This window comes from Poecile atricapillus, chromosome 1 (assembly GCF_030490865.1).
Source record: "Poecile atricapillus isolate bPoeAtr1 chromosome 1, bPoeAtr1.hap1, whole genome shotgun sequence".
Classification (NCBI taxonomy): Eukaryota; Metazoa; Chordata; class Aves; order Passeriformes; family Paridae; genus Poecile; species Poecile atricapillus.
In genome coordinates this window covers 1350894-1372478 of record NC_081249.1, presented here as the reverse complement: position 1 = coordinate 1372478, position 21585 = coordinate 1350894, and the positions used below count along the sequence as shown (strand labels likewise).

Sequence of the window (21585 nt, the reverse complement as noted above, 5' to 3'; positions counted from 1 at the left end):
TGACCACTACCCTCTGGATGTGACCATCCAAACAACTGCTGATGCACCTGACAGTCAAATTCTTCCCTCCAGTTTGGAGAGAAGAATGTTGTGGGGGCACTGTGTCAAATCCTTTACGGAAGTCCAGATAAATGCCATCTGTAGCTCTTCCCTTATCCACTGATGTAGTCAGTCCACCACAGAAGGTCGGAAAGGATTTTATCTTTGTGAAGCTCTGCTTGTTGTCTCAAATCACATCCTTGTCCTCCAAGCCTTACCAGAGCTTCTAGGAGACTCTGTTCCATGATCTTCCCAGCATAGAGGTGAGGCTGAGAGGATGGTAATTCCCAGAATCATCCTGTCTTCCCTTCTTCAATAGAATGTTTTTTCACTGCCAGAGGGCAAGGTTAGATCATGTAATACGAGGAGATTCTTCCCTAAGAGAGTGGTGAGGCTCTGGCACAGAGTGCCCAGAGCAGCTGGGGCTGCCCCTGGATCCCTGGCAGTGCCCAAGGCCAGGCTGGACATTGGGAGCTCCTGGGACCGTGGGAGGTGTCCCTGCCATGGCAGGGGATGGAACAAGATGAGCTTTCAAGTCCCTCCCAAACTAAACCATCCCATGACTGTGATACTGTTTGGAAAGAGCTGTGTTCCCACCGGACCTCTGTCCTGACTAACAAGATCTGGGTATATTTTTTAAAGAAGTGTCCTTTAGTTACTTAAAGTAACTCTGAGAGGAAGGAAAGAGCTGGAAAGGGAGTGTATCCTGTTTGCAGGTGGTAGTTTAGTGAGTCAGGTAAGGTTTGCAAGTTTAATTGCTTTGTACCTCTGTCCAGGTACTTCTCAAGTGCTCTGAAAGAATTTTTTAAATGCAGTGTTATAAATTTTTACAAGGTAAATGTCATTTTTTTCTAGATGTAGACAAAAATACTGTGAAAAATAGTACTCAGTCTACAAAAAGGAGCTCTACTGGTGAAGATGAAATTCCTAGGAAAAAAGCAAAGAAAAATAAGAAGCACAAAAGCAAGAAGAAGAAGAAAAAGAAGAAGAAAAGGAAGAAAGAGAAAAAGCATAAAAAGCAGCCAAAGGAATCCAAGTTGAGTGCACGTCCCGGAGAACCTGCAGGCGTGCAGCCGGCTCCTCACTTGATGCCAGAGCAGCCCAGCTCCCAACTGAATGTACAGCATGGAGTGTTTGCAGATGCAAACCTGGCTGGCCACGTGCAGCCAGAACTGTGCTCAAAACCAACTGAGGGGCTTGATAATCAAGCTTTAGGACTTGTTTCTCATTCAGTGACTGATTCTCAGCAACCTGCAGAACATCTTGGAAGTGGGGAGGGGACTTTGTGTGCAACAAATCCTCCGTTTAATTTAGAAAGCATCCAGTCTAATATCCCAGAAAATACTAGTATAGCTGAAACTAGAATTTGCACTAGCGAAGAACAAATTCAACAGTCCCATGAAAATATTTATCCTGTAGCTATTAATGCCAGTGTTGTTGATACTGGAAATTATACTTGGTCCAGCATCCCACCTGGAATTGTCAGTAAATCAGAGATTCAGAAAGATTCAGTAGGAGCACTAAGAGGTACAGAAGTCACTCTGCAATCTCAAGGCATTGGGGAAGTAAAAGCTTCAGACGCAGCTCTTGAGCCTGAGACCATGGAGGTGTTGACTTACTCAGAGATGTCTCATCAGTCTGTGTCTCAGAGGGCACCACAGGGGTTGGAAACAGCTTCAGAATCCGTGTCCTTGGCAAGTAGTGTGACAACAACTCCTACACCTTCTAATTGGGCACATCCAGGTGCTGTGACTGTAGCTCATGTGGCGGTGGCTGGGCAAGAAGTGAAAATTCCAGAAACAACTGAAAAATCTCTGCACATGGGAAATGTGAGAAGTATGGAGAGATCTTTGGAACTGGGGGATGTGAACAGAGCTTTGGAGCCATCCCTGCAGCCCTCAGTTATATCTGAGAGTCTGAGCATGACACAGGGCAGCCCCGTAGAGGCTTCCAGTGTTCTGAAAGCAGATGTACCTTTGCAGCATCCTTTGACAGGCACCCCTGTGACCCACATGGAAATAAAAAGTGCCAAAACACCTCCAGGACCAGGAGCTGTTGCAAAACTTAAGGATATGGAACCAGCTATGGGAAATGTGAAAGCTTTGGAAGCAACCATGGAACCTGTGGGTGTTGCAGCAAAAGATGTCAGAGCAGCTCATGAAAGTCTCCAAAGCAAAAATCTGGAAGGTACCACAGGTTCTGCAACAGCACTGGGTGCATCAGGAATGTTCCTACAACATGGAGTCTTGACAGAAACAAGGAGTATGGACAGAACCCAGGGATCTGCACTTCCAGCAGGATTGACAGGTGTAAATGTGGTTGCAGAGGCAAAAGAATTAAGAGCAACTTCAGAACCCGCAGCAGTTGTACAGACCTTCGTTCCCCAAACAGCTCCAGAAGTCCAGATGGCAGAGGGTTTTAGAAGTCCACAAGCAAAAGATTCAGAAGGTACTTCATTGCTGAGAGAAGCGAGACCTGAGGGTGAATCACAGGTGAGAGGTTTGGCACCTGCCCTGTCTTTGCAGAAAGAAAACATACAAGATCCAGCAGGAGTCCTGAGATCAGTGACTGTGGTGGAAGCAAAACCTTTTACAACAGCTTCAATGTCCTTACAAGCGGAAGGTGTGAAAGCTTCAGAAGAAGCTCTGCATTGTGGGACTGTAACAAGTCCAGGACATCCTGGTTTAGGAAGGGTCCCTGAACCTTTGGTTGCATGTGAAAGTGTGGAACCAGTTAGAGAGGCTGAGGCATCGGCAGGGGTGATGCCATGGCCAGCCACAGCAGAGAGAGAACCTCTCCATGCAAGCCAAACAGAGAGTTCCATCATTGCACAGTCACAGGTCATGACACACACAAGAACCTCACAAGCTGAGGTGCTGAGGAAGAGAAAGGATTCGGAACATGCTCCAGAAGCAGAGACAAGGAGCAGAGAAACAATCCTAGAACCTGTACAAGCTTCAGAAACCGGTTCAAAATCTATTCAGGAACAAATAGTAGGTCATTCAGCAGCAGGATTGGAGCCTTTGCCCAGAGTAGAAGACAGTATGGCATCAGGAGTACTGACAGAATTGACAGATGTGCAAACTCAGGGATCTGCTGTAGAACATGTCATTGCAGCAAGGAGGACCAGCACACAAGGAAATGAGCCCTCAGAAATGGAGAAAGCAAAATATCTGGAGCCAGCATCAGAAGCTGGAGGAGTGAGGTGGTTGGAGAGCATGAAAGAGTCTGCAGCAATAGAGGTGAAAGGTTCTGGAACAAGTGAAGAGCTTGAGGTGCCCATGGGTTCAGCAGCTGTTCCAGAATACTTGCATGCTGAAAAGCAACAAGAGCTTCAAGTAGTTGTAGAAGCAAAACCTGCTGCAGAATGGAAGAGTTCAGAAGAGGCTCCAGAAAGCATGGGTGCTTCTGAAGTAAAATCTTTTGAAACTGTTCCAAAACCAGGGGATATGAAAGGCCAGGAAACCACACTGGAACATGAAGTGACAGCTGAGGTACAATATGTAGAAGGAGTACAGAGTCAACAGGTGGAGGATATGGTGATTGAGAAGGAAGATGTGGAACAAGCTCAAACATCTGAGCCTTTAGTAGCAGAAACAGTTTTTAGTTCTTCACATGCAGCAGAGGAAGAAGTTGCAGCAGGGACTCCTGTAGCAGAAACACAAGATTTGGAAACAGCTCCTCCAACTGATGTAGTGCAGAAAGAAGCAGAAGCAGCTGTAGGGTTGGAGTCAGAGACAAAAGATTTGGAATCAGCTCCAGTACCTGAGACTGATGCAGAAGCAGGTCCAGAACCTATAGAAGAAGGCCAGCTGGAAGACACTCCAGAGGCTGAGGATGTCAAAGAAGCAACTCCAGAAGAAGACTCAGAAAAAAGAGACTCAGAAACATCCGATGTGCAACCTGATGTGGCAGCACGAATGAAGGAGACTCTCATGAGGCTTGAGAATGTTATTGAAAAAAGTAGTCATAGAACCAGTGAGAAAAAACATGATTCAAAGAAACAGAAAAGGAGCCGTTCCAAGTCTCAGTCCAGGTCTAGGAAGCGGAAGAAAAAATCAAGGTCACGTTCTACTTCCAGGCGTCTGACCTCTAAAAGAGCACGTTCTAGGAGCAGAAACTATTCAGTTTCCAGAAAAAAGCATTCCAAATCTAGGTCCCGGTCTGTGGAGAAGAGAGAGAGAAGAGTGTCTTCCCGGCGGTCCAGGCGCAGACGTTCTAGGTCATCTGATCGTTACAGGTCTAAATCCAGATCAGCAGAAAAGAGATTGTCCAGACGGAGGCGTTCCAGGTCGTCTGACCACTACAGGTCTAAATCCAGATCTGTGGAGAAGCGACTGTCCTCTCGGAGGTCCAGACGCAGACGTTCCAGGTCATCTGACCGCTACAGATCCAAGTCCAGGTCAGTGGAGAAGCGATTGTCCTCCCGAAGATCTGGGCGCAGACGTTCCAGGTCTTCCGACCGCTACAGGTCTAAGTCACGGTCAGTGGAGAAGCGACTGTCATCCCGAAGGTCCGGGCGGAGACGTTCCAGATCTTCTGACCGCTACAGATCCAAGTCCAGGTCAGTGGAGAAACGGCTGTCCTCCCGAAGATCTGGGCGCAGACGTTCCAGGTCTTCTGACCGCTACAGATCCAAGTCTAGGTCGGTGGAGAAGCGGCTGTCCTCCCGAAGGTCTGGGCGGAGACGTTCCAGGTCCTCTGACCGCTACAGGTCTAAGTCACGGTCAGTGGAAAAGAGGTTGTCCTCCTGGCGGTCCCGCCGCAGACATTCCAGGTCCTCTGACCGTTCAAAATCTAGATCCAGGTCCTCAGAAAAGGGAGGAGGCAAAGAATACTCCTGGAGGTTCAGACATCGGTCTGGTTCCTCTGATCGTTCAAAATCCAGGTCAAGATCTGTTGAGAAAAGAGGTCGGAAGGCATCTGTACGGAGGTCCAAACGTCAGCGCTCAAAGTCCTCGGATCGCTACAAATCTCGATCCAGATCAGTAGAAAAAAGAGATCGGAAGCAATCATCACGGAAGTCTAAACGTCAGCGCTCCAAGTCCTCTGACCGTTACAAGTCCAGATCCAAATCAGTGGAAAAAAAGAAGGAATCCTCACGAAAATCCAAGCGTCGACGCTCAAAATCTTCTGAGCGTTACAAGTCGAGGTCTAGGTCTGTTGAAAAAAAGCGCAAGGAGTCTTCAAAAAAATCCAAACGGAAACGTTCCAAGTCCTCTGACAGTGTTAAGTCAAGGTCCAAATCTGTAGAAAAAAAAGACAAGTTATCCTCAGCAAAGTCCAGTAGCAAACATTTGGAGTCTTCTGAGCTTCAGGAGTCAGCCAAAGGTCTTGATAAAGATGTTCCTCAATCTTCTTTTGGAAGTGAAGGTAAATCCTCTAATGGTCCCACATCAGCAGCTTTGTCTGATGAGGGAGTAAATGGTCCAGTGCTGCCACCATCATTTGGAAGTGGATTTTCCAAAACTTCTGAGAGCCTTGAGGAAAGCTCATCAGTTGAAAAAACAGATCTGCAACATTCTGCCACATCTGAATTTGATACCTCCAAAACCCCAGATGACCAGGAATTGAGATCCACATCTGTGGAAAAAACACAGGATACAGAGCTTTCTATGACACCTGAAAATGGATCAACTGAAAAACCAGCAGCTCTGGAGTCTTCACTGCTACCTGAGCTTCCATACTCCACATCCAAGTCAAGGTCCTCATCTGTTGAAAAAAGGGGAGATCTGGAAACTTCTTCAGTAGCAGAACTCCATCTCTCTGCATCCCGTGAAGATGAGCCCAGAACTGCACCTCTCAAAGAAGTAGAAGGTCCAGAGCTTCCTCCAGCACTTAAAAGAGACATGCAAGTTCAGTCATCTTCTCTCCTGTCCGAAGGTGGGCTCTCCAACTTGTCTGATGGTCATGAATCACGGCATATCCCTGGTGAGCACACAGAGCTTTCACAGGTTCTGCAAGTACCTGAACACGAGTCTTCCCGGCTGGCTGACAGCCCTGGAGCAGTGGAAGTTCAGAGGCCTTTTCTGCCTCCTGAAATGATCCGCCCTGTGGTCCCTGATGGCTGTGAGTCAGGCCAGATGCAGGAGCCTTCTCTGGCGTCTGACAGTGGACACTTCACATCTCCTGATGGACATGGATCAGGATCCAGCTTTGCTGCACCAATAGAGGAGCATCCATTGCCTGTGGACGAGTCCTTTAAGTCACCACATGGAAATGAACAAAGATTTTTATCTGTTGAAAAAGTCAAGGCTCCAGATGTTTCCCTGACCTCTGTGTGTGGTTCTGTTGAGGTGTCTGCTGACCTCATTTCAGTGTCTTCTTTTGAAGTTCATGACTCCAGATCATCTGTTGACAAAGGTTTAGATGGTCCAACACTTCCACAAGTGCTTGAGGTTGACTGCTCCAGATCTTCAGAAATGCACGAATCGAGATACCTAACTGGAAAAATAGACGGTGCAGGATCTTTGGTGATGTCTAAAAGTGGGATTCCCATATGCCATGATGGCCACAAAGCAAAGTACAATTCCTTTGAGCAAACAGAGAGTGCAGAACTGTCAGTGGCATCTGAGCTCCGTTGTTCCATCTTTCCTGAAGGCTATAAATTGACATCTGCTGCAGTTGAAAAAGTGGAGATCCAGAAGCCTTCTCTCTCACTGGAAAGTGGCTTCTCTGCGTCTGCTGATGGTTGTGAATCAGCAGGCACACCTGAAAAACTACAGCCCCCAGTGACTGCTGTGACATCTGAAGGTGGAATTCTGCTGTTGCCTGACAGTCACGAGCTGAGACCCGTCCCTGCGGAAAAAGCAGAGGTGCTGAATTCGTCTGAGCTGAAACACCTGGCGTCCCCCGATGGCTACAAGCTGAGATCTGCCTACAGTGAAGAAGTACAGGTGCATGAACCTGTTCTGATACTGGAAAGCAGATGTTCTGTTGCCTCTGATGGTCATGAGTTGGCATCCACCCCTTTGGAAAGAGCTGAGGAGCCTTCTCAAGTGTCTGAAAATGAGTACACAATAGGGCTTGATGGCCCGGAGTTGACATCAACCCCTGCTGAAAAAGCGGAGCTGCGGAAGCTTTATCAGATGCCTGAAGAAAGATGTCTGGAGTCCATCGACAGCCGGGACCTGCGATCACCCTCTCCTGAAAAGACACATGTGCAACAGCCTGCTCTGGTGTCTGAAAATGAACATGCCATTTCCTGGGTGAGCCAGGAGTTGAGGTCCAGCTCTCCTGGGAGGGCAGAGATGCAGGAGGAGGCTGTGGTTCCTGACAGTCAAGTGTCTTCTGAAGATCAAGGACTGCCCCCTTTCTTGGCTGGAAAACCACAAGTGCAGGAGTGTTCTCTGCTGCCTGAAAATGAGTATGGTGAGTCTCCTGAGGGCCAGGAGGTGACAGCCAGCCCTGCTGAGGAGGAGGTGCAGGAGCCTTCTCGGACACCTGGCAGTGAATATTCCATCTTCCATCAATGCCAAGTACCGCGGTCTGGCCTCACTGAAAGCACAGCAGTGCAGGAGCCAGTGCTGGTCCCAGACAACCAATACGCTACATCTCCCAAGGGACAGGAGCTGCTCAGTGCTTACACTGAAAAACCAGAGGTGCAGGAGTGTTCTTTGCTGTCTGAAAATGAGTACAATGCGTCTCCCGAAAGACATCATTTGAGATCCAGTCCTGTTGAAAAAGAAGAATCGGGGGAACATTCTGAAGCATCTGAAAGTGAAAGTTCAATATCCACTGAGAGCCAGGAGTTGCATTCTGCTGTTCCTGGAAAAACAGAGGTGCAGGAGTTGTCCTTGTCTGAAGGTGAATGTCCCATGACCCCTGAAGGTCAGGAGCTGCAGTCCAGCCCTGCTGAAAGAGTAATAGCCAAGGAGCCTTCTCTGACATCTGAACATGCTCTGTCACCTGAAGAGTCCGAGTCAGGATTGGCATGTGCTGAGAAAACAGAGGGTGTGGATTCTGCTTTGACAGCTGAACGTGACCATCTCTTTTTTGAGAGCCAGGAGGTGAGTTTCACCTCTCTTCAGAAAGCAGACCATTCTCCAACACCTGAAAATGAGCATGGAGCATCTCCTGATGGGCAGGAGTTGAGATTCAGCACTATTGAAAAAGTAGACGGCCTTGAACCTTTGAACGATAGAGCCTCCATGTCCCCTGATGACAGTGACTTGAAATCTATCCCTGTTGAAAAAATGGATCATGCAATGCCTTCTTTAATGCCCGAAGGGCGCTCGGTGTCTCCTGATAGCTACAGTGTGAGATCAGGGCCTGGTGAAGAAGCAGGAGATCTGGAGCCCTCTTTGAGATCTGAGCGTAGATACTCCACATCCTCCTATCAGGAGGGCCACGAGCCGAAGTCTCCCATGGAGGAGGAGGGTCTGGAGTCCTCTGTGACTTCTGAGCATAGACGATCCCTGTCCCCTGAGGGCCACGACCAGAAATCTATTGCTGATGAAGAAACTGATGATCTGGAGAGGCGTTCCACTTCCCCTGATGAGCACGAGTCAAGATCTAGCATTGGTGACGAAGCAGAGGATCTGGAGCAGCCTTTGAGAACAGAACGTAGGTGCTCTGAGTCCTCTGATGAGCACGAGTCAAGGTCAACCACTGGAGAAGAGGCAGAGGATGCAGAGGCCTCCTTGCCAGCTGAAAGAAGAGACTCCATATCCTCTGATGACCGTGAATCAAGGTCTGCTGCTGGGGAAGATGTAGAAGATGGGGAGCCCTCCTTGACAGCTGAACGTAGACACTCCACATCTTCTGATGACCGTGAGTCGAGGTCTACAGCTGATGAAGAAGCAGAGGATTTGACAGCTGAACATCGCTCTGTGTCTCCTGATGGACGTGAGTCGAGGTCAACCATTGGTGAGGAAGCAGAGGACCAGGAGCTCTCTTTGACAGCTGAGCGTAGACACTCCACATCTTCAGATGAACAGGAGTCCAGGTCTACTGCTGGTGAAGATGCGGAGGATGTGGAGCCCTCCTCGGCAGCTGAACAAAGAGATTCCACCTCATCAGACGAGCAGGAGTCAAGGTCTACTGCTGGTGAGGAAGCTGAGGATGTGGAACCTCTGACAGCTGAACACAGACGTTCCACCTCCCCTGATGGGGCTGAATCAAGGTCTACCACTGCTGAGGATGAAGGAGAGGATGCAGAGCCCTCCTTGACAGCTGAACAAAGAGAGTCCACATCGTCAGATGAGCATGAGTCAGAGTCTTCCAGTGGTGAAGAGGAGGGAGAGGATGCGGAGCCCTCTTTGGCAGATGAGGAAAAGCAGGATTCCGTGCCTCTTGAGCAGTCAGAGGAACAGGACTCTTCCTTTGTCCCTGAAAGCAGACGTTCTGAGTCCTCCGAACGTGAAAAATCCAGATCCAAATCCGTTGATAAAGCATCTGACAAAGAGTCTCCACAGAGATCTGTAAGCAGACACTCAAAGTCTCCTGCTCGCCAGAAGAGTCGATCGACATCTGTAGAAAAAACAGCAGACAAAGAGTCCGTGCGGAGGTACAGACGGAGACGCTCCAGATCCACGGCTCACCAGAGGAGCCAGTCAACATCTGTAGAGAAAACAGCAGACAAGGAGTCCTCACGCAGGTCCAGGCGGAGACGCTCCAGGTCCGCTGCTCGCCAGAGGAGCCAGTCCAAGTCTGTGGAGAAAGCAGCAGACAAAGAGTCATCGCGCAGGTCCAGGAGCCGCCGCTCCAGGTCCTCCCAGCGCAGATCCAAGAGATACGACACAGACTCGCGCTCCAGACGGAATCGCTCCAGGTCAGCAACGCGGAGAAGAGCGTCCAGATCTCGGTCCAGCTCACTGTCACGTTCCAGGCACAGGAGGAGAAGCAGATCAAGGTCTGCGTCACGAAGGCGGCGTTCCTTGTCCAGAGACAGGCGCAAGAGGTCTCAGAGAAACAGATCGAGGTCTACCGACAGGAGAAGGAGAAGATCCGACTCCAGAGACCGTAGGATATCGCTCCGATTGCGGAGCAGGAGTCGGACCCCTCTTCGCCAGAGGCGGTCGCGGTCCAGGGGAAGGAGACGGAGCTCCAGCAGGTCCCCGATCCGACTGCGGCGCTCGCGGTCCTCGGGGAGAAGGCGCTACAGCAGATCCCCCGACCGGCGCAGGTCCAGGTCCTCAGAGTTCTCCAGCAGATCACCCAAACGTCTTACAGACCTGGGTAAGTGACTGCTTTATTTTCAGAAGTTCTGTGGTGGGTGGATTTGCATAGTCTGATTTTAGCTCTGGAGCATTCATAAGGGATTTCTTGGAAGTCGCTCTGTGTGTTAGTTTTAGGCAGTGACTTCCAGCAGGAACTTCTGCGTTGGAACAGAATCAATGCTGAGCATTTGAATGAATTAGAGCCAGTTTTGCCTTGATTCTAGAGTTCTTGTACAAAAGTGGCATGTTGCAGTCTCAAGGAACATTGTACATGGCAATAGTAAAGACCAAGTACTTGTATGTAAGAAAATTTAGAATTTATACTCCTGAGAACAGTGATGATTCAGGTGCCAGTTGGAGAGTCCCAGGCTCTGTTGTCAGCTGCTCCCATGACTCTGTCTTGCCTCTTTCCCATGGTAAAAACTTAAAGGGAAGAGAGACTTGTTTCTGAAAATAGTCCTAGATCCAGCAGATCAGAAAATAAAATAAAATCTTAGGAGCTGCATCTTTTCTCTGTGCTTGTAGGAAGAGAGAGGCTGTGTTGTTTCCCTAGAAAGTGAGTTAATAAGGGGAAAGAAGGTTTGAACTGGGAGATGAGCTTTTGTACAGCATGTGAGGAAACATATGGTGAACCTGAGGTTCTGAACCTTCAGTCCTGCCTTAGAGTTACCATGGAAGCCTTCCAGTTAGGGAGTTAGTTGGAAACTGGCAGAAGGCTTAATTTAATATAATTTCCTATTTCTATGTTAGAAATTTCCTTTTTCTCCTTATTAAAGCAAAAAACTGTTCTGTTAACAGTTTTGCACCTAATTGTATTTTAAGCAAGAGAAAGTTTTACTTAGAGCTTGTTTTTCTGTTTGGTGGTTTTAAGTAGCTTTTGGGTTACATCTGGGGAGATGAGACTTCCTCCAGAGGTTTGAGAGCTTTTCAGAGATAGGTAATGAGGAAACTCTGGGCTTTATGCTGTGTAGGAAGGAATTAGTATTGCCAAAACAGGAATGAATCAATGAACTTGGGGGGTTGGGGGATGCTGTGCTTTGGGTTACATTTCCATTTTCACTTGCCTTCTGCACAGCCCAGGCTTAAAGGCTCGAGCAGCTCAGTACAATTCCAGTTATTTTCACAGACCATAAAAAAAGCACAGTGCAGGTAGAATCTTGTTCAGTTTGCCAGAAATGCTTCTTTATTATTAAAACAAGAATCTGTGAAAATGCTGACTTCTCTTGAAAAAAACAAATCTTTCTAGACAAGGCCCAGCTACTTGAAATCGCCAAAGCCAACGCAGCCGCCATGTGTGCGAAGTCTGGCGTGCCCTTGCCCCCGAGCCTGATGCCTCTGCTGTCCCAGAAGAAGGATGACAAAGCCAACCAGAAGTCCTCGAGGGACACCCTGAAGGAGCTCACTGAGGTGAGGGAGAAGAGCAGCATCAAGCCTGGAAATGACCACCCTGGGGTTGGTGGCCTGTGGGAGGTTGTCACTGCATGCTGCTGTCACCTGGGAGATGGTTTGTGTTCAGAATCCCAAAATCCCTGGTGCTGGAAAAGCCCTCCCAGCCCATGGAGTCCCAGCTGTGCCCGATGCCCACCTTGTCCCCAGGGCAGAGCCCTGAGTGCCACGTCCAGCCCTTCCTTGGGCACCTCCAGGGATGGGCACTGCAAAGCTCCCTGGGCAGCCCCTGCCCAGGGTTTTTTAAGTCATCAAAACTGGTGGTTTTAATTCCATGGAAATCCATGAAATCAAATTACTTTTTCTTATTTTTAGTTTTGATTCTGTTCTATTTTTGTACCAATGGGCAGTTGTCCCTGCAGTCCTGTCCATGAAATCCAAAGCTTTCACTCCTGATTTTTTGTTCTGGTGGTGTTAATTATGGTTTGAATTGGAAGGAACTTCAAAGCTCAGCCCATCCCACCCTCTGCCATGAGCAGGAGCATCTTCCTCTGTCCCAGGTTGCTCCAAGCCCTGTCCAGCCTGGCCTTGAACCTCCCTCAGAATGGAGAAAATCTGGAATAGAAAAGTGCCCCTTTTTTATTATTATTATTTTTAATTGCATCCTAAGTGTGACAGTTCTGAAATTGTGTTTATAGAAATAACCTGAGATGAAGCAATATCCAGGTGCTGAGAGATAATCTGCAGTTGTGTCTGGGCTGGGGGAGCAGAAGCACTGAACAGGAGCTGAGCTGGTGCAGGTGCCCTGTGCTGACATCCTGGGTGGCTTTTCATGTGCCCTGGCCAAGATCCAGCATAGCTTGTGCTGATCTGCAGGCCTCAAATCTGCTCCTCCCTTCCCTTTCCAACTTGGGAGATCTGTTGAATGATGTTTCTGTTCTTTTGACTCAGAACTGTCCACAGAAGCAGTGCAGGTGGTAGGAAATCAATAAAGACATTTTAACCATAAAATTCTGGCATCTCAAGAAAAGTCTTTCTGTCTTTGGTCCTTTTCTTCCTCTTTTCTTTTCCCCCATGGAGGCTCCTCCCAGTTTGACTGTGTTTGACCCCATAACACCTCTGTGTTTTGACTCTGCTGCACATCAGGGGTGTCTTGCATAGCTGGCCAGCACCAGCATTCCAGAACAGAGTATTCCAACACGGTATTCCAGAAGAATCTGAGCTTTTCTGGAGCCACCACTTCTGCCAAGGTCCCTGCACTGCCAGAGAACTGAGTCAGTAACCAAGGAGTGCCTGGCAAAGCCTTGGTGGATCATTTGTGTAAAGCAGCCAAAGTACATCTGTTGATGCTGTTGCTAAAAGATTTTCCACCTGGTTTAGTAAATAAAACCTTTTTTTTTAAATAGAAATATTCTTTGTGAGTTTAAGTTGAAAGTTCAGGTTTACTCAGAGCTGACATTTCCCTCTGTTTTATTTTCAGAAATGCAAGAAGATTGCTCAGAGCACTGATGATGTGATCGTGAACAAGCCTCACGTTTCTGATGAAGAGGAGGAAGAACGTCCTTTCTATAACCATCCTTTCAAGCTGAGTGAACCCAAACCTATTTTCTTCAATTTAAGTGTGAGTGCTACTTTTATTTTCAATGCTTTAAATCCTGATTATTTTTAAATAATGCAAGTAATTCTACAGAAATTTATCAAGGGTTGATCATCTGGTGGTGAAACTGGGAATATTTTTTAATCAGTTTAAAGAAACACTCCCAATTCCATCAAGATTGAATTGATAATGTTGGTAAAATTGTTAAAGTTTCTTTAGATATATCTGGAAATCAAATGCTTTGAAGCATGGATTAGAATTTGTTTAAATTTTGTTGGGTTTTGGGGTGGTGGGTGGATTTTTTTCAGTTTTTTTGGGGTGGGAGGTTGTGCCCATGAAAGCCTGTTCTGATTTTGCAGGATATAAAGCACTAAAAAAGCTTTAATATGCTCAGCAACAACAGAAATAACATTGCTGGTTTTGTGTATAAGTATGTATAGCTTGTGGTGTACATAAAATAGGCAGTAGTGCACATTTACATAAGGTGTAAGGTAGAAATGGATTTAGATTTTCTATTATATTGTTAAAAAAGGCTGCAAGGAAACTCAAGAAACCTTGGAATTCTTCCAGGCTCTGAGGAGGAATGTTCTGTAGTGGTTATGGACTGCTCTGCCTCTTGGTCTTGCTTTTGACCCTTTTAGTTTTGTTCTTTCTCTCTCCTAAAACCATTCCCATCCATATTTCTAGGAGTTCATCCAGCATTATCCAGTGCTGCCAGCTGTGTTTGCCTCTTGGAAGGGAACCTGGCAGGGATTTCTGCAGGTTTTTAATATATTAACAACACCAAGCAAAACAAGGCCACAGACATCATCTGCTCAGAGATTCAGGCTGCTTAGTCTAAAAATAGGCCAGAATTAGAAACCCAAATGTTGAGAGCTGCTTTCTCTCCACTCATGGGGAGCTTTTGATCACAGGCAATGTTTTGCTGCTCAGGATTTTTAGCTTGGAGCTTTCCACCAGGTGGAGATTGTTCTCGACGTGCATGGGGTCAGCTGGGAGAAGAGGGTTGGGGATTTTGGGTTGCTTAAAGTTGTTTTAAGGGGTTTTCATCTTCTCTGATAGCAAAATCGGTGGGTCACTTGTGGTTTTAGGGCTGTGCCAAAATGATTAGTTGGAAAGGTTTGTTAATCTAGAGTGAGTGTTCTGTAAGAACCAAATCCCAGGTGTCTGCAGCCAAACCGCCTCATGACCCTGGGGTGTTTTCAAGTCTTAACTTCTTCTCATTTTATTTCTTTCAGACTCCCAGCATAAAGCCAGCACCACCACCCCAACCAAAAAACCAGGTCAGCCTGTCCAAGGAATTCCCTGTTTCCTCTGGGTCTCAGCATAGGAAGAAGGAGGCAGACAGTGTGTATGGAGAGTGGGTTCCCGTGGACAAAAACGGCAAAGACGACGGCAAGGACGATGTTTTCCCCAAGCCAGCCATTGAGGTAAGGAAGGCAAGGAGAGCATATCATATAAGAAAACCAAAACCATCACCTGGGCAGTCTGGTACCAAATTGCAGTCTGGGCAAAAAAAAAAGGCACTTAAAAAGGTAGTGCCTAACACTGCACTAAGCTGAGGAGCTGAGCTCTGCAAATGGGGATGCTCACATGGGCAGTGGTGGAAGCAGCCTGTACCCATCCTGTTTCTGGTGACTTCTTGGTCTCAACAGAATTCAAACTGTAGCTGGAAGATGGAAAAACTTCCTCGTTCAGTTTCCTGATTATTTATTATGTATCATTCCTAAATGATAATTAAATATCATTTAATTAATGATACCTTGAGATTTGCACAATAATGTATGTAGTACTCATTAAAATTGTCCCAGTCTTATAACAAGAACATCACACTGGAATGTAATCCATTAAAAATTGTGAGTCATTTTCTCTGGATGTACTGATTTTTAAGCTTTCCAGTCACGTTTTCTCCCATGGCTGTCTTGCACGTGGCCTTCCAAAGGAGAATCTAATTGTATGGATAATAAACTAAAAAAACCAAAGCAGGTGGTTTTCCCCTTGAAATTTCTTCTAAAGAACATTTTTGGGGGCCACTGTAATTAAGTAAATTAAATATTTAAGAGAGATGTTAATATTTTTAAGTTGATGTTGCCTCAGTGCACCTGAAGCCTTGTTCCCACACCTTCCAAAACCAAACCCCAAAGCCTCCCCATCAATTTCTGACAAAGCCATCTCGGCACTTGGTGCCTTTTGTTTCTCAAGACCTTTCTGATATTGTTCAGTTCACTCCCTGAGACGCAGAAGGAATTTCCTTCTGGCTCTTTTACAGCACCAAAAGCACAGAGGATATAACTTAGCCAGCATTTTCATGGAATTCCTCAGAATTTGATGGTTGGGCACCCAGTTTGTTGTTCCCTCAGCACAGGTGGGAGCTGCCCTTTGGGCTCTTCTGCCCCAGTAAAACCCTGAGATGTTTGTGCAGAATGTCATTCCCAGTTTCATTGCAGTAAATATATTTAACATAACTTCATTTCCTTCCTGTTGTGTGTATCTATATAAATGCCTGTAACTATGTTGTCTGTTTTTATATTTTGTAAATAAATATTTTTATTTGCCTTTACCTTAACTTGGTTTGTGTTAAGGGTGATTTCAGGGGTGTTAGCTCCCAGCAGGCTGTACCATCCCCTGGGGTTTGGGAAGTACAGGTACAGAATTGCTGTGTGTTTCTCCAGGGAGTCTGACAGGTAACACAGTGCTTCTCTGCTTAATTCTTCAGTGTTCAGGAGGACTCTGTGCTGGAAATGGTTCCCTTGGAGCAACATGAGGCAGATCAGCTCCCTTGCTGGGGGAATAGAGAGCTGGGGATGCTGGAACTTTAGGAAGTTTCACTTAGACTTGACCCCCATTCATTGTTGCTGATTTTGCAATACTTGTGACAGGTTCTGATGCAAGTCTTGACATTCAACCCCACACAGTTGTTTTTGTTGCTGTGTTTTAATTCACATATTAGTCATGGGCTTAGTCTGAAATGACCCTGCTAATACATTACAGCTTGTTTGAATAAAACCTGATGCCTTAAAATAGTTGTGTGCAGTAGTAGGAGATGGAGGGGAAGGTCTGGAGTGGTCTGAGGGCTCATCATGTCTGTAGCAGGCAGAGACCTCTGAGGAAGGAGTGTTTGGAAGTGTAGAGTGGCAGGGTTGGGTTGTCCCAAGTGACTTGTGCAGAGATGCTGTTGGCATCTGAGGATGCAGTAAAAGCATCCATGGAGCTGCAGAGTGTGTAAAGCACCTGCTTTTCCTTTGCTTCAGTGTTTGTGATTTTTTGGGACAAGTCTGAGGAAGGGGATCAGCCAGGAGAGCTCTGGGAGAGAACAGCACCTCACTTCCACCTGTTTTCCTTGACTCAGGAGTAACAACAACTTCTTATACCTCAAGCAGAGATGGTTTTTCTTTTTTCCAAGATCCAAAGCTGCCATCGAGTGTCTTGACATAACACAGAGCCCTGATGGTCTCCAAAATGGAGAAATGTTTGGGAATTAACCCAGCAGGGAATGTTGCTAGGCCCCAGTCTGGTAAAGCACTAATACACCTGTTTAGCATGGCAGTGGTCCCCTGTGCTTTCATGGACTGCTTCCATGCCTTTGTGTATTGCTGGATTGAAACTTTTGGTGAGTAGAAGAATTTTTATTTATCTCCTGGACGAGTTTCACAAGCAGAAAATTAAAGAATTATTTTAAGTATGTGAGAGAAACTTGAAAACTTAGCCAGTGTGCATTTGAAGCAGGCGTTTTTACATCCATGCTGTTGTGAGGAGATTGTTAGATAATATTTTAATTCTTCTTGTGTCTTTTTTATGTTCTGTGTGACAAGAAATAAGCACTGAACTCAGGCCATGGCCACCTGGGACTTGTGGGATTTTAGCTCTGTTTCGGTCAGTGCCAGATATTCCAGCAGTGATTTTTCCAACAGAAGCACCTTTGTCCCAAACACCAGCAAGCAAACCCCATCTTAAAATCAGATTTAATAGAGCACAAAAGCAATTCCTGCATTTGATGCCACTGTAGATGTTCATATCTGTCTCTTCCTTTCAGTATTTACTAAATTCTTGACCAGGTTCCTGGAACAGGGTTTGTGGTTTAACTGTGTTTGTTTTGTTCAGCTGAGTCAATTTTAAAGGAGTTTCAGTTTCTCCTGCTGGCCCTTTAGTGCAAAACATGTGAGAGGTCGAGGCTGAGATAGTGACAACAGAAAGAGGCAAGGCTTTCACAAAGCAAATGAAGTTGAAGTTAACCCATCACCTTGATGAGTGTGTGTGCCAGCTGATGCTCTGATTATTTGGTTTCTTCTGTGCCTCAAACAGCCCCAACCCTTCCAGCTTCTGTCGCTTCTCAAGAAATTCCATTTGTCTTTGCACACTCTTCACAGAATGATCCATAAAATGCACATCCTTTGAGGAGCAGGGCACAAGGCTTTTATAAAACAGCTGCCAGAATTTGTTACATTTTTCCAAATGTTTTCCAAATGTTGTGGATTTCTCTCCCCATGGCTTTGCCCAGAGTGAAGGTTTGCAGTCACTGCACAACATTTCAAATTTATTTTTCTTTATATTTTACTGTTGTTCAGCCCCACAGATAAAAACCATTCTTTTCAAAGCAGTGGATTCTGTGAGCTCACAGCCTGGTTTTACAGGATCCCAGGGGCTGGAAAAGCCCTCCCAGCCCATGGAGTCCCAGCTGTGCCCGATGCCCACCTTGTCCCCAGGGCAGAGCCCTGAGTGCCACGTCCAGCCCTTCCTTGGGCACCTCCAGGGATGGGCACTGCAAAGCTCCCTGGGCAGCCCCTGCCAAGGCCTGAGCTCCCTTTCCATGGGCAAATTCCTGCTGCTGTCCACCCTGAGCCTCCCCTGGCCCAGCCTGAGGCCTGAGCTCTCCTCCTGTCCCTGTTCCCTGGCAGCAGAGCCCGACCCCCCCGGCTGTCCCCTCCTGCCAGGGACTTGTGCAGAGCCACAAGGGCCCCCTGAGCCTCCTTTGCTCCAGGCTGAGCCCCTTTCCCAGCTCCCTCAGCCCCTCCTGGGGCTCCAGACCCTTCCCCATCTTCATTCCCTTCTGGTTTAGGCTGAAGATGAAAATGTAAAACACTAAAGTCAAGACTGTGGAATGCATCTGATTCCTGCTGGAATTATTTTATACAGATAAGCTTTAGCGTAACTTAATAGCAGAGTGCTCATGTGAACAACTCTGCATGATTTTTTAGTTAAATTGCATTTAATTCTGTTGGTTAAGAAGATCTTGTACAGTAAAACGCTTCTCTGTTTATTGCACACCAGAATTTTTTGTGACAAATATCTCTTAGAAAATAAGTCACTGGATATTTTGTGTGTACAGGTGATTTTATATTACCAGGGTGTTATAGTTTAAATTCAGATTTGTCTTTGTTCAGGAAAGCCCATCTTGTGTGGATTTAAGGTGTCCCAGGATTTCCATCACGTTTCCTATTTGTCAAACCAGCTGTTCACTGTGTAACCCCACTTGGTAGCATTGATTCTCCAGCAGCTTTTTCCAGCTCAAGTGGACATTGTTGTGCTCTGCTGTATTTTTAGAAATGCTCTTTTTCCTCCTAGTGTGTGGACATAACCACAGCCATGAACGACAGAGCAGTGGCCCAGAAAAGGCTCAATGAGAACTCCTTTGACCTGGAGGCCATGTGCATGTTGAACCGGGCACAGGAGCAGGTAAGCTGGGGCCTTTCGGCAGCATTTTGGGGAGCCTGAGGAAAATCAAAGTTTCCCTTTCATGGCAGCTGGTTTTTCTCTCCTTTTTAAGTTTGGAAACCCAGTTGTGGGCCAGTGTGTCAAAGTTCTGCCTTGGTTTTGTTCTTTCAAACTGTGAGATTTGATGAGTTCTTTTGTGTATTCTGTGCTTTCACCCAAGTCACTCTAAAACATAGTTTTACATTTATTTTTCTTTAAATTGTATTAAATTGTATGAAATTGTAGTAAAGCAGCACAGATGTAGGTCATTCTTTCCAAAACAGTGAGTTCAGCAGTTTTGGGGATAAGAAGACCCCGAATTCACTGGAGTTGGAGCTGAGGTTTTAGGGTGACCATTCAGATGCTCAGATTTTGGGAGCACCTGCTTTCTCCCGCGTGTCAGCAAACACACCAAACATCAACAGCATGATGTGAAAATTACTGAGAGACAGCAGAGAGTTGCAAAGGAAAAGGTGGAGCTGCTGCTGCTGGTCTCACTGTGGGTTTTGCCATTGCAGATCGATGCCTGGGCTCAGTCCAACTCCATCCCCGGGCAGTTCACGGGCAGCACCGGAGCACAGATCCTGTCCTCGGACGAGCTCACCAACAGCGGGCCCCAGGCGTGGATTCGAAAGGTAGAAGTGACACAGACACTGCTGTCTCACCACCACACTTTGCAGCAGTCAAGGATTGCAAAATGCAGGACAAGTGCCTTGTGCAGGCAGTTGGGCTGGGTCCCTGTCCCTCGGTGTCACCGGGGCTGTGACGGTGCCCGGCGAGGTGTGACCGGCGGGACACAGCCTGCCACTGACAGGACACTGCTGCTGCTGTGCTGGCAGTGGCAGATCCCTCACTGCCTCGCTGCCACTGGCACACATCAGGCAGGGTTTGATCCTGCTGCTGTTGAAATCAGTGGGTTTTGGCATCGGCTTCAGCGAACCAAGTCCCAAACTGCCTTTGTGTTTGCCTTGGTTCTCTCTGGTTGCTCCTTTGCCTCTCTCTGGATCACCAGGGTTTTCTGGGAGCCAGAGATGTGGAGGATTGAAGCAGGATTTGCAGTTAATAAGTTACTCTCACTCTGATGCTGTTTAGATAAAGTGCAGTAGTTCCCTCTTGCTGTGGGTTATCACTGGCTGCTTTTGGGGTGTGGTGCGTCCTCCATCCATGTGTTTCATACATTTAGTTACTCAAGCTGCATCTTTGCCAGTGAACACTGAACTGGTGCTCTGTCAGGAAGGAGAACTGAGGAATTCAAACAACATCCACCTTCCAGGCACAAGGAATAAGGAGCTAAGCTGGTCATTGTGGCAGGTGCTGCAGGTGATTCTGTATCAGCTTGGGTTAGGACACCCTCCAAGCTGGGAGGACAGATTTGAGGCTTAGGTGGGATTTTCCGTAAAAGTTGGTGTCAGCTGAACACAAAAGTCTGGAATTACAATATCCTGAAAACAGAAACATTTTTTGCCAGGATTCACTAACTTGTTTTTCCATTTCGTATAGCCAAGCAGTGCAGAGAGCCAGGGAACACAGATTTGAATCACTGGCCAGATGGGAATCTTGTGGGATCTTGTCAGTGTTAATGTGCATGATGAAATCTGATTTTAACAATTATGAGCAACGGAGATTGTAGGAAAATGCTGCCTTTGATGAAGACAACCCTTGTTCCTGGCAGAGGGAACTGTAAAGCACAGGGATGTGTTGGTGAGGAAGGAGCTTTTCCACTGGGAGGCTTGGGAAGGAGATCAGCAGGGCTGTGAGGGGAGGGTTCTCCCTGTCTGCAGCACCTGGAGTGGGTTCCCAAGAGCCTGGAAAGGGAGCAGCTCTTTCCCAAACCTCCTCCCTGGGGTCTCCTGTGATGGCAGTGACAGGAGGGGCTGCTCACAAGGGTGAAGTGGAAAGGGACAGGTGTGTTTTCCTGTCCTCCAGCTTCACTCTGGGATCTGCTTAAAAGCAACCCAACAAAACAAACCAAAACAGCAGCCAAAATACCAAACACAAACCCAACAAAATGCTTCATGGGGAGAGAATGGGAGAAGAGTGTGGTCTGTGCTTGTGGACACGGCTGCTGCGAGGAGCAGAGGGATGTTGGAGCATTTTGTTGGATCTGGGCATGAGTGAGGCAGCAGCAGCAGCAGCTCTCCTGCCCTGCCCAGAGCTGGGAATGTGCTGTGGCTGCACTGCAGGCTCTGGGGCTGGGCACAGAGGAGGCTCCTGCTGGGAACAGGAGGAGTTGCTGGGTGAGGGAGGTGAGCACAAAGTCCAGTCCCTGCCCTGGCACTCCTCAGCTGCTCTCCTGCCCTGCCAGGTTCCCCCTCTGAGACAGCCCAGAGCTGCCTGGAAGTGCCCTGGGGCTCCAGGAATGGTGGGGCCTGGGAAAGCCTCACACAGCTTCATGTGGAGTCCTCCTGTGGCTGCAGGGGGCTTTCACAGGAAGAAGTAGGGATGTGGTTCTGAATCCATGTTATCTTTCTCAGGGACAGGAATGCAAACCACCCATGAAATGCAAAGTACTGGTTGTATTTTGTATTTGACACTTGAAATTGTGTGACAATTATCAGTTACTGAGTGTAGCACCGAGGAGTCTGGCTTGTGCTCCCTTTTTGGCCTAAAAATTGCATCTTACTATTAAAAAAAAAATGGTATTTTTCACTCAGGCCAGGAGTTGGACCTTGATCCATATGGGTCACTTCCAACTCAGGCTGTTGTGTGTTT

General features: G+C 47.2%; 1 protein-coding gene across 4 annotated transcripts in view; it reads left to right on the top strand.

Annotated features, from left to right (window-relative positions):
• The window catches only part of SON (SON DNA and RNA binding protein), a 37532-nt gene that overhangs the window by 5898 nt on the left and 10049 nt on the right, over positions 1 to 21585 (top strand). For all 4 annotated transcript variants that reach the window (XM_058843031.1, XM_058843022.1, XM_058843014.1 and 1 more), the window contains exons 3-8: positions 895 to 10218; positions 11446 to 11606; positions 13066 to 13206; positions 14421 to 14612; positions 18745 to 18855; positions 19392 to 19508. In XM_058843031.1, coding sequence (XP_058699014.1) covers positions 895 to 10218; positions 11446 to 11606; positions 13066 to 13206; positions 14421 to 14612; positions 18745 to 18855; positions 19392 to 19508 — 10046 coding nt within the window. The remainder of the gene's footprint in view (positions 1 to 894; positions 10219 to 11445; positions 11607 to 13065; positions 13207 to 14420; positions 14613 to 18744; positions 18856 to 19391; positions 19509 to 21585) is intronic.